General features: G+C 35.4%; 1 protein-coding gene across 1 annotated transcript in view; it reads right to left on the bottom strand.

Annotated features, from left to right (window-relative positions):
• Positions 1–115: 115 nt before the first annotated feature.
• SKAP2 (src kinase associated phosphoprotein 2) overlaps positions 116–13,802 on the bottom strand; it is a 181,520-nt gene continuing 167,833 nt past the window's right edge. Inside the window, exons 12-13 of the mRNA XM_010855390.1 lie at positions 12,129–12,230; positions 116–11,785 (exon numbers count right to left, since the gene is read on the bottom strand). Coding sequence (XP_010853692.1) covers positions 12,138–12,230 — 93 coding nt within the window. The 3' untranslated portion in view covers positions 116–11,785; positions 12,129–12,137. The remainder of the gene's footprint in view (positions 11,786–12,128; positions 12,231–13,802) is intronic.

Here is a 13,802-nt window from a genome sequence, read left to right on the forward strand (position 1 = left end):
AAAATTCTCCCCCTCCTTCACACACACACACACACACACTTGCTCACTGACATGCTCTTTGCCATTCGTGATGTTTGTATTTGGGAACTGAATTCAGAGCAAGAAGAGTTTTTTCCTGATCACTTCCCTATCTCCTCCAAGGGTGCCTTTGTAATGATCTGGGGTTGTTCACAATTTTTGTGTGGGCTTTTGTGTTTTTTGTAAGCCATATACCTAATTTCTTCTCTGCAAACCCCAGAGACCTTTCACAGCAGAGTGAGGATCAGAGTGAAAGCTGCTGGGGTCTTCCCAAATATCATCTTGCAGCCGGTGATGGTGACAGAGAAAACGGGCACTTGTGCTACTGAGCTCTACTGCTTATGCTGCAGATAATATCACAGTCGACTTCAACAAAGACCTTATCTTCCCTTTGCTGCCTGAAAAGGGGATAGATCCCCTCACTTAGGAAAGACGCAAACATAGCATTATTTTGAAATACAGCCTCACTCATACCCTGCAGCGGGGTTTGCTCCAGCGATGGGGTACTTCGGAGACCAATTTGTTTAGCTGATCACTGTCTCTTTGACGTGGCTGCAAATGTTACCTTTCTTTTTCAATCAAAAACACAGCAGGGGGTGCCATCTGTTTGGCACAGGCCTTAGCTCACTTCCCCGATGCCTTTTTGTGCAGATCATTTTACGTGGCAATTTGCTAAAATCTTTCATTCCTTGGTTTGGCTAAATATAACTTTCCAAAATGGGCTGTTTTCTCCGAATGTCAGCAAGGCTCACAAATGAATGCAGTTTTTCCTGAACAGCCAATATCATATCAAATGGAGCATTTTTCAGATTTTTTTTTTAATGAACAAAATACCTCACTGTCATCTCATTGTTTACTTAAAACCGACATGTTTACCGAGGATGGTGAAATCACATTTACTCTACTGAATTTCTTTGTTTGGCTTTTACAGAGGTCTGTTGTCATCAATGTAAGCATCACAATTTTTAAGATCCTTGAAGAGAACAGGTAAAGCAAATGCATATAAGAGAGTAACCATATTAAACAGTCATTAGGAAACAACCTCTAAGGAAAGTGGTTAACCATTTTCCCCAGCTCAGATGCTGTTCAGAGCAATGAATCCTCCACCCCCACCACCCGCCCCCAATATGAACAGATGATCAGCACCACGCGCTGAAGCCACAGGGATGCGCGTGGATTTCCGAGCGCTTTGTAGAATACAAATGAATGATCCTCATTCTTTTCCTAGCAGAGCATATAGGCCAGACCTCATTAGAATTCAATATCACTCTGCTTTTCTAATGTTAATGTACCAGCTCTATAAGAAATACAGGGTGTGGGGGGTGCTTCCACAATTATGTTCAACATGATATCATAATTCTGAAAACTGGACGTAATCTTTGTTAAAGGAAATTATTGCATTTTACCATTTTATCTTTTGCTTCTAATGTAACTTAAAATTCCCATTCTAATAGTGGATTATAAGGAGCCTTAATTCTTTGTGTCTCTCTTAAAGTCACAGTGTCTGCCATACTGGCTTTATGGCTTTTTTTTTTTTAATGCCATGACTAAAGATCAGATTGTGAGGGCTCCGAGGCCATCTCCCTGTGAAAGGAAACACAGCACATTACATTAATAAACAACTGTAGGAGTTTTCTTCATCCAGGAATAACTCAGGGCATTAAGGCTTGAGGTCTTTTGTCTAGAGTCTGGCAAGAAGTGTAATGAAAACAAAAACACCAACACATAAAAATACAATTTATGCTCTTTTATCAAGCAAAGAAAAAGTTGGTTAATGTTTGAAAAGGGAGCAGTAATGTAAATTTATTGACAATTTTATTGTAATAATTAGATGTTTACACAGTCTGGACATTGTGGCTAAATCACTTCTAGCATGTTTATTTGCAGGGAGCTGTTTTCTGGGCACTGCAGCAGGTTCATTAAGAAGACATACTGTATTAGGATTCAAGGGAACAACCAGCTCCCATTCTCCCCTTCTCTGTTTTATATTTATTTTAAAAAATCTACAAATAATGAAGTAAAACACAGAATTCCCTTTATAAGGAAAACAATTTCTCTCATGGCCCTGAAATAGCTTAAAAATAAATCTTGTATTGAATATCTCACTACACAGCATTAGACCACCTTTAATGACTGTAACTGGCTTTTAATATCTAGTGTGTACATGGCAATCTATTTTTGACTAAGAATAAATTATAGCAGAATATTAGGGAAACTCTTCCTTCACTCTTCAAAGGAAAAAAACCTCTTGAAAAACAAAATTTTAAAAGTAGTATTTGTTTTATATGAGAGACTTTTCAATGTGTTTTGAAAGAGAAAAATCTCGTTTAGAGAGAAATATCTCTCTTAAGCAGTCTCAAACTAGATTAATGGATTAAAATTGCACACTTGAATAATTTGACTAAATTTAAAATCTCTACATGGCTCTCTTCCATTAATTTTTTATCCTTCATACTAATCTTTAATGTGTTGCTCTGATATGGTTTTCATATTTCCAAACTGAGCTAAAATGGAAATGACAGATTTTCAGTTATATAAAAATAGCAATGAAGTGCCAGGAAAAATACATTGTGAACAAAATAATCTTTAGAAAAGATATGAAAGGAGAATATTTTTCAAAGCATGATATGGATCCAATAATAGAAGCATATTTGGGGCAATTATATAAATTTTTAAAATTTAAAAACTGTTTAAAAATTGAGGCACTAAATGCTAAGCTATAGTGTGTTTCCAGACTTAGTATACTTCCATTAGAATTAAATCGTAATCAATATAGAGTATTTATTGCTATAAAACACAGCCTCAGAGGAAGTAAAGGATGGTATGCTTAGAACTCAAAATTCTCTCCTATCTTTTAGGAAGAGGAGAAAAAGTTTTAGGAATGGACTGATCTTTACTTTAATCACAGTTACTACAATGTACCATATTCCTTTACCAAAAGAGTATAGTAATGAAAATACATTATGAAAGCAGTAATTTTCCAGTAAAGTTTAAGATGGCAAAAGAAACTTCCATTATAGGAAACAAATAACAGGTATGTAATATGACTGTGTTTAGGTTAATGGAACTGATTAATGGCTCAAAAGAATCAAGGAATATTACAAAGCACTATTTTAAAGAGAAGTGCTAAAAATTAACTCTATACCATAATGACATTATCAAATACATTATTGGAATTATATATAGCATAACATTACAGATGATAATTGCTAGGCTAAATAATGGAATCATCCCTGATGCTGTATGATAACAAATATATTTAATAATCTTAAATAAACTCAAACTTACTCTGATATCCATACTTCTAAGTAATTCAAGACATGAGAAATGAATTTTTAAAAAATCAGATCATGAAAGCCATTATTATTTGAAGGAATATGCTCAATTTTTTTAGATAATTTAAATTATTTAAGAGTCCTTTGCATTTTTTATTAGCTTTGCCTAAAGTTATAACATTAAAGCATTAAGGTTACACGTAATGAGGTTTCTGCTTTGCCCTTATTTCTAAGTCCAATATTTTCACAAACTACAAATGAAAATTAGTGCTAAATTACAAGGCTAATTCGATCAAACAAAATTATCTCATTCTTAGATATGCATATGAAGAAAATATTTAACTACAAAGTATGTACTCACAGGCAAACAATCACAGATAACATCTGGGAGAAACAGTTCATAGAGGGAGTGGATATCGGTCTAATGTACAAACATTTTCCTTAAGGTTTCTATTTAAAAAAATTCTCTGCTAATTCCAACCAACTACACACAATACTTAACCAAAGTCTATTATTCAGATGGATGGTTTTAAATAGCAAAAGTTTATTTTAAAAATTCACGGACAGAAGTAACATCTCTGCTACTGAAACCTCCAGTAAAGAAAATAACCATAGAGAGTTTGGAAACCAATTGATGGCTTGATTCAAAAATGTATTTAATATTATAGAGGAATTTAATCCCAAACTCCTCTAGGATGTCTGACACTAATGCTCATTAGAAAATAACAAAACCAACAGCTCACTAACATTACTCCAAGCAGCATTATAGCTAATACTGAGCATTAAAAAAAAAAAAAACAACTTTTTTCCCTTGCTTGCTTTTGGTGTGAGGGAGAAATTTTTATTTCCATCAATCGTTGCATATCCGTTCTCATATCCTCCAATGCAGAAAAGCCATGTTTACACAGTTTTTGGGTTTTTAAGGCACCTTCAAATATAATCTCACTTAAGCATAACCACACCCTGAGGTAGATAGAACAAAGCTGCTGGAATTTTGCAGGCGAGGAAATGTATTCTGGGGCACAATGCATTCGAGAACTGAAACTAGAAATTTTGCTTGACTTCAATTCCAGTGGTCTACTACCCACTCTCAGTTGAACACCACTGGTAAAGCCCTGTTCCTGACTAAAGGTAAAGGGTACTATTATATCCCTATCTCCTAAAGGGATAGATATAATTTCTCTAAAGCGATAGGATATAATTTCAGAATTATATTTACCATGATTGGCAGCAACTCTGTGAATATGCTCACATTAGTCATGCACATCTCCTTGGTTCCCCTTGCAATTCAGTAGCTATAAGCAGTTTAGAAAATTTCAAAAAATGAATCTTTTCGTCTGAACTACCATTGAAACCCTTGCACCTGCCTTCCCATCTGCACATTAAAAGATATGAGAAAGGATCCCAGTTTGCTTCCCAGGTAGTCTCCTACATTCAGACGTAACAAAGTTAGAGGATATTTTCTGTCTTGGGACACTGGTAGTGATCGAACTTGCTAAGAATCACACAGGGAGGAGGCTACCTGGGGCTATTCCTTTCCTGAGTTTATGTCCTGTCTATTTCTCTTAGGCTAAGAGTCTGCCTGGGAAAGACTGTGTCGAAGTCTATGCTTAAAATGCCTCTAGCACACTGTTGGTACTTAAATGTAATTATTCAAAATGGAATCATTTAATTAGATAGGAAGAGAAATAGCAAGCCTTGAGACAATAATAAAGCAAATATGCTGACCGACTGAAGCAAAGCAACAGATACATACAGACGCACACTCACAAAATAGTTACATTTCAGCTTTTCAATTCAAGGTGCACAGAACGGGATAAACATACGGTTACATGCCTGCCTTGCTTTTGCTGGGTTCCTAGAAAACAGAGACCACGACTGATATCCATAACTTCGTAGAAGGATAAGAATTACCTGTCTCATGCCTCATATGACTTGGGAAAGCCAGGGGAGGAGGAAAGTGGTGGAAGGCAATGGAAGCTGGGAGCGATGGAGACTCCACAGGCCACAGATGCTTGAACAGGGAATTAGGAATGAGTCGTGTATCCATCTAGATGGGACAGGTTACTTTATACCAGCAAAATCTACATGGTGGGAGACCAGGACAATGTGAAGTCATTTACTCCCTGTCCTTTAGAAGCATGGTATTTTGGTACCAAGCATGGAAATATTTCAGGGTACTAGAGAGTCAAATACACCTTGGAAATTGACCCTCAGTGCACCCTCTTCTTTGGGGCTATAAAACAGCCAATACCTCAGGGTGTACTTTAGATAATGAGAAGGTCCAATCTTATCTTCCTCTGGCTAAACTCCAGAGCCCTCTAATGAATGTTAGTTCTTAACTTATCTTCTGCCCTCCCACTCCCAGCATCCAACCACTGAGGTATAAAGACTTAAATTTTTTTGTTGTTCACAAAACACAGCAGAACACTACCATGTTATGAAGGCTTGCACAAGGCACCATGGTAGATGCCTAGGTGATTAGACTTCATACTCAGGAGCCAGGTATTCCAATAAAAGTTCTCCTTTAATAAATTCACATCTCAACAAGTAAAAAATGTCTTAGGTCAGACACTGCCAGCATCTCAGTTACAAAATTACTTAAGTTTTATAATGAAGTTTGCTTACTGATTGTAAAGGGCTGAACAATTTAATATTTTTTAAACTGGTTTTTAGAAAAACTTGTCCATTTAAACACCACCCCACAAAAAGCAACTAACTGAAAACTTTGAGACAGAAGCTGCCAGCTTTGAAGTCCTCTCCAAGGCTTCCTTGCCTGCTCAGTGTCCTTGGGCTTGACTTGAGATGGAAAGAATAGAAAAGATTGTTCAAAAAGGGTCTCTTTGGCATTGTGTCCTCTCTCAACTCTCCACTGCCTTGACTTTCTATTTTCTAGACTGGAGGCTCACAGACAGAAATGTTTCAGCATTAAAATTTCTTCTCCATTGTGGACTAACTGCTCTGGATTCAACAGAGTCACCACGGTCTGCTTTACAACTACAGAAGATAAATTCTGGCTGTCCAATTCTTGAACTATTCTTTTCACGCTCCAGACTATTTTATAAGAATGGTGCCATCATCAGTGGTCAATAGGTTTTAGTGAGTGCCTACTGTATGCAAAGATTAGAATTAAGTATTTGGTCTGAAGTCACTGCAGTATTGGGAAGGAGAATAGCACTGAATACAAGTGAGGGAGGCTGGGTAACTTGTTAGCCCTGGACCTTGGGACGAATTGCTTAACCTCAGTTTTCTAATCAGGAAAATGGGAATGAACAACAGAATTTGCCTTCTAGGGTTTTTAGAGGGACTGAATGAAAAGGACACAGCATAACAAGTAGTAAACTCACTTCATATTAATTGTTGCTATTACTATCTTAAATTATATTCATCATTTTGACATGACAGTGAAAGAACACAAGGTTTTCTAAGTGGACTCCTAAGGGAGCTGGGGAGGGGGAGACAGTGAATGGGAATCTGCTTATTTGTTGGAATTTTCTCTTCCTCTAAAGCAGTCACGTTTAATTGGCATACATTGGTAGCATTAATTTTCTCCTTTGAGAGTACCTGTGTAACACTTTACTCAAACAAGAGCTAAATTGCTGCTCAAGCCTCAAAACGGCACCTGCTTTTACTCCAGCAGGAGTGATGTTTTTATATTACAAAGCTGAGGTCAATAAACAGAAAACACAAGTGCTGTTCTATATCACCTCTCTGAGTAATGGGTAATAAAAAATAGAGTGAAAATGGAAGAGAAACCTAAGGAAACACTTTCCAAGGAAAGAAAACACACTTCCAGATGAGCTTTGGGGCAATTTCTATTTTCACATCTTTGCACATATTCACAAGATTTTTGACTGCTCAACTTCCAGCCCCTTTTCCAACCTTACAGACCTAAGCTGAGCACTGGTACGACTACAGCGACTCTCTGCACTTACGGTTCCTTTCATCTCGGGACTCAGAGCACTCAAGTTAACATAACCATACAACTTAAAAGAAATAGGAAATCAAAGTTTTTTAAAAAGACAAAAATTGAATTATGGTTGGACCTGGCAACAACTGTGAAACTTTCCACTTTCAGAAATTCCTTTTTGATTCATCCAAGGCAACAGCTAGAATGCTTCCAAGATCAGAAGGCTTCTCTGATATCGCCCAAGTGGATGCAGGGCAGCAGTGATGTGGGGAGTATAACTAGATCACTTGCCCCACGCTGCCCATGCTGCCTGTAACTTCTCTGAAAGAATGAACACGCTGAACCTAGGAAAGGAACGGAGGAAACATCTCAAAACTGGCTGCCACGTTCAACTTTCCTGTTACTCACCATCTCGCTTAATTCTGTTACCAACAATCTAATCCAATTCACGTATTGATGGTATAATGAGGACAATGAAATTGTCTTTAAAGAATCAGTACAGGGGACTGATTTTTTTTTTACTAAAAGAATGCTGTCAGTCAGAAAGTAGATGAACTAAATGATAAAAGAATTTTTCTCTACCAGGTATAGAGAAGTCAAGCTCTTTTCTTCTTAAATCTCAGATACTGTGGGATGGCACACCAGTTAATTAATAAACATTTACTGGATACACACCATATACTCTGAAGTACCATGCCAGCAATAAATCACGTTTCTGATCAAGCAATGATAGAGCAGATTCTGCTAAGGAAAACAAGAAAAAGCCCCTGGAAAGTAGTGTTAATGAAATGTCATTGCAGGTTACAAAATTACAAACAGTTGTGTAATTATTTATTTCATCATAAGCAAAATGTTACATTATCAGAGGTCCTAACAACTATTCTGGAAGAATTCAACTACAAGGCAGTGGATGACAATGTTGGCTGAAGCTGAGGATGTCCAGAAATTGCTTGTTCCCAATCCAGAGGATCAACTGTTTAAGTTATGCATTTGAATGTAGGTTACGTTCGTAGAGAGATAATTTAATAATATATACCACTTATTTCTCTGAATTTCAGAATACTCAGGATTTTTCAAACTAAGCCATTTTAACAAATGTTTTTATGTTATATATTGATTACATTCTTTCAAGTTCTGAGTGAACCTATGTTTTCTATGGTATGGTCATATTTTAATCTTCACCACCTCTTTCTTTACCATATGGATTGCTCTTTAATATTCTTGAGTCTACTGAACTCAAAAGAAGTAAAAGTGATGTCTATACAGTTTGTGTCTATAATTCTGTTCAATGAATGAAATATAAATAACTGATTTATCTGAAATGTAGAAGTACTTTGCATGATTCGAAAATTCTCACAATGCTTTACTCAGTCTCACTGATGAAGTTCAAGATTTTAAACTACATGTATGTTAGGGTAAGTTTTCTTATAGTGGCTGAACTTCAAATCTGGATCTTTAATATATAACATATATAACTCAGCTCTGGGTTCTTTTAATCATGACCCTGGCTGGGGGTAGGAACCAGACTCTATGAAGTGAGTAGCAATAGCTTACACTGAAGAAATCATAGGAAAAGTGGAATCATAAGAACTACAAGAGTTTTGTCTAAAAGTATTTTAGAAACAACTGAATGGAAAAGACTATATTCAATACTAATAGCAAAAAAACCTCCATATACAGAGATTTCACCTACAGATGGTTGAAAAGTGATTTTCTATGATCCCATAATACTTCATATAATTATCTGTAATTAAATTAGCACAAGATAAAAATAATCTACTTAAATAATATAAAGTATTCAAAACAATTGCTAGGCGAAACAACATTCCTTTTCATAAAAGGAACTGTCATATATAACCAAGTGGCAAAAACAGAATGGAGTGAGCTGTGGTTAAATGTAAATCCTATAGCAATGAAGTCATTTGTATTATCCTTACTTCTTTGAATAAATTCAGATGACAGTCCTATTTCATTTCTTCATTCAGTTTGGAGGCCAGATGGCATTAGAATCATTTACTTCACCTTGTTGTGCTTAATTACTACAATCAACACACTATTTTCCAAATTAATCATAACAAAGTAATTTCATTAGTAACACAGCAGGCTGTTGAATTATTAGCATCATAACAGTTTGCAAACAATTAAACTTTATTTGAACCTTAAAAATTTGCAGAGTGGAACATTATTGTAAGATCTAATGGCAATAGAGTACAAATTCAGTACAGAGCAAATAATCAAGCAAAATGCTATGTAAAATATGACTTACAATCACCTTTGAAAAAAATTAGCTCTCTAAATGTTCATAGAAAAACAAATAAAAGCTAAGCAAACATAATGGGAACATAGCAATTAGCATATTTTCTAACAAGCAATGTTGTTTAAATTCACATTAATGATATTATGATGATCTTGGAAAGTGTGTGATATATTGTCAAGGGTGTAAAGAAAACTTTCTCCCTTCTATGATACAAATGATTTCACCAGATGAATATAAAGGAGTCCTGAGTTGAAAGTAATGATTGTTTTTCCTGTCATCCCAATTAAAATTTTTTTGTTTCTTATCTCCCACCTATATGCAAGTAAAAAGGAACAAAGGGCAGAGGAGCTCTGGACACAAGTAACACTTTCTTTTTCTGTATCGTCACCATTCACAGAGACTATCTGGCATCAGTTGGCAAAGGACTCCCTCTCCTGGATTAACTGTAAAAGGAGGCAATAATCTTCTGAATACTTTACATTTGGAGTGAGTCTGTGCCAGAGTGGGGGAGGGGTTTCTAAGCGGGTTCCTATGCAATGAAAAGCTGCTGCCATCTACTGGCCCAGGACTAAAATCTTCACTTGGATCAGAAGCACAAAATGTATACCTTACAAGGAAGTCTATCTACATTTACAGTGGAACCCACAATTGCTTTCACTCTTTCAATCTCTCAGGTCTTGAAAACCAATCCACTACATTCATCCTCGGTTGTCTCACTTTTGCCAAGACGATTTCAATCTATTCCAGTGGTTCTATATTAGAACAAGATTAACAAGTCCACAAATTAATTTCTGAAAGCTTTAACTTCACAATGTCTAATTTATATAAACTAGAATTTACCTACAATCTCCCAAATTAATAGATATATTTTTATATGTGAAATCAGATAATCACAAGGAGGGGATAATCACATGGGTTAGGGAGGGGATAACAGTAAAATGTAAACTCTGAAATATTACTTGTAGATAATTTTTATAATAGAGGTTTTTAAATATTATCAACTCATTTGCATGTTTAGAATCTTTATTTTTAAAGCAAAGATCTGAAAAGTTCCATAAAAGTAGTATCTTCTAATCAATGATTCATTATTAGCAGATTATATTTACTCCAACTAATTATCCAATCAGTAGTATACTTTGATATATACACATCATACTGGTACCTTGTAGACATTTAAAATACCTTTGATTTCAACCATGCGTAAAAAAGTAATAATATAACTCCACAAACCTTGCTCTGGAGTACAACGTACACCTCCTGTGTCAGACTGACACCAACCTTCCACTCACCTGTTGGTACATGTTCCCACCATGATTTCCATACCCTCCTCTCTGAGCCTTCCTTCTCTTCTCATTGCTTTGAGAAGTTCAGAGTTGTACTTCTCAAGTCTGTGGTAGTAGTTTTGTGGTAGGACTTTAATAGCATAGTAAAGATTAGGCAGGGTAAAAGTACTCGGTTATGCCTTCTGATTTTGAGAATACATTGAGATTCTTTATGCCATTTCATTCGTGGCAGAATGGGGCCTCTCATAAATTTTTTGTTTTATTAAATTTAAAGAAAACTACAGTAGAAAATGTTGGCAAGCCAATTATATAACCAGGGTATTTATTACTGGTAATGGGCTTTGTACAGTAAACCATGGTTCTGGTCTGCACATGTGTTGCAGAAGGGGATAGCAACTATCATTTGCAATTCTACCATTTTTCTTTCTCGTGGCTATATTTAACATAAAGTAAACTTGCCAATCAGTAAAAATTCTTTCATGAAAACATGTTACTACTACTACTATGTGAAAAATAAATACTAAGATGACTCATCTACAAAGTTTTAACAAAGCTACATTCTTTTATAGCATTTATCAAAAACTTATGAGATACATTCTATCAAATTTTCTTGAAATTATATTTTACATTCTAAAAACAATGATATCCAGTATTAAGAGAAATTACAACTCATACTAGTAGTAGCAATGACTATGTGATACAGAATAGTGCTGAATTCCTCACATAAATCAAATGAGTAAATAAAAACTATTGATTTATTTCTTTGCAATATAGCAACAGGTATAACTTTACTGCTTACTTCTAATTTACATTAATATTCTTCATTTAACTTGACATCAGAGGAATATTACAATGAATGCATAAAACAACAAAGACAAATGATGCTCAACAAAACAAAGGTTACGAACTGTCGTTCATGCTTTCACAATGATTCTCAATCCAAAAGATTTGCAGACTAGCAGAGGAATCTTCCTTTTTGCGAGCAGAAAGAGAAAGCTGCATTTTAATTTTTCTCTTCAGGCAAAATGTTGATTTTCCCTGCCTAGAAAAAAATTACGTGTTTAGCCAAGGAAAGAAAATGAATGTTTAGTCACTATTTTGTCAATTCAGCTCCTCAGAAAGACCATAAGAGTGGTATTTTACTAAAGAGGAGGAAGCTGTGAAAACAGCTGGTTATTAACAAAGGGACTTTCTCTAAGTAATCTATTTCCAGAGTAAATTCTATGAAGTTATTTTAAAATTTTGTAAAACAAGATAATGATTTGGGAGTATAACCTTTGTGTTATCAGAAAACTACAAAGACTTTTAAAAAAGCAAAGACTCATAACGCAGAGACCAAGAGAACATATGAGCTATTACAGAATATTGGATTAAAATGTACTTACCGAGGACTCTCAAATATCATACATCTCCATTATGTAGGCTTTCGGCACCAAGCCAATGGCTCCCTTCATTTCTCCTACCCACCAGCCATATCTATTGTATTCCTAATTGAAAACAATATGCAATATTAACCTTTAGACTGGTGTAAGTACAATGTCATTCGTATGCAACTTCTTAGAAATGTTATTTCTTTTTATAAAGTTATAAGAGCTTTAGCTGCAAATTGAAACAATTTAATCTTTTTTGTTTCCGGACACTTTAAAAATGCTGTTAGGCAAAGATTTAAATTAACATATAAGACAAAGCCTGTTTATTTCGTGGTGTAGAATAGAAATAGTCACTTAGGATAGGAACCTGGTAAATGAAACTACATAAGGAAGTCGGCTCTCTGGGCCCCTTTCCCTTCTCTCTCCCCATGTCTGTCTGTCTGTCTGTCTGTCTGTCTCTCTCTCTCTCACACACACACACACACACACACATACACACACAGCCTGGGGGACACCTTTTTATATGCAAACCACAGTGTTAGAGGCTCCAAGATCACTGCCAGGATCCTTGGGAAACTAGCTTTGCCTTCAAGGAGCTTATCATCTGGCAAGGACAGCCTTTTTTTTTTTTCTTTCACAATAAATGACTTAATTCTTAGTTAAACTCAGACGACCAAAAATGATTTAGAATGTAGAAGTATGCTCCTTCTCAGGAAAATCTAATACATCAGCGTACCCATTTTAAACAGGTTAATTAGAGAACTGGAAACACTACTAAGATATCCCCAAACCGGCTTTCCAACAGAATTCACAAAAGGGCTCCTTTTCAGAAGCTTCCTAAAGGCATTTATTGTTCCTCTGATTGATCACAAACTACATTAGGTAAAGGATGAGTAGAAGGAATTTAAAGGTGGCATTAGATTCACCCTTATGGGGAGGATCAATAGTAAATAAAAGTATTTCAAGTTATAACGCCAAAATATTAATCCAGCTGTAAGAAAGAGTGACTGATGAGTCACTTTTGTGTTTATTTTGCTTGTGAGCTGAACCTGGGCCTCGTTTTCTTCCCTTTGCTCCACTGAAGACACGCCACTGGCTCCAGGCATTGTGAAAACTGTACCTAATGTTCATTTGTCTGCCAGATTGACTAATGTATTTTTATCTCAAATTTATTTATGTTTAGTGAGATACAAACAAAGTAAAATGAATTACAAGTTTCAAGAATAATATCTTCCAAAAGCAATACTCTGAAAAAGCACCATAGGACCCAAATTTAATTTTTCATAGAAGATAAATTTTTAAAATCAATTCCCAAAGTAATTCAATAGGCTATGATTTCCAACATCTGAGTCATAGATAAATGTGCATATGCATATCAAGTTATATGTGGGGAGGGAATGTTAATACCCAGGATAGATTTAATGTTTGTATTGATGACTATTGTATTGTATTGATGACTAACTATGCTATTGACCATCAGAAAGGAAAATCATACAATTCTTCCATACAAATGTATAAATTCCTAGGTGTGTACTGATTTGTAGTCTATCAATAAAGAGTTTATAGGATTAAAATCTATAAATACTTTTAAAACAATGGGATGTATCAGAATTAGTTTTTTTCTGTAACAATAAGATGGAAGGAAAAGGCTGGGGAGAGGGAGGGAAGACCCGATTCTAATGAGGGCAC

Source organism: Bison bison, unplaced genomic scaffold (assembly GCF_000754665.1).
Source record: "Bison bison bison isolate TAMUID 2011002044 unplaced genomic scaffold, Bison_UMD1.0 scf7180017864364, whole genome shotgun sequence".
NCBI lineage: Eukaryota > Metazoa > Chordata > Mammalia > Artiodactyla > Bovidae > Bison > Bison bison.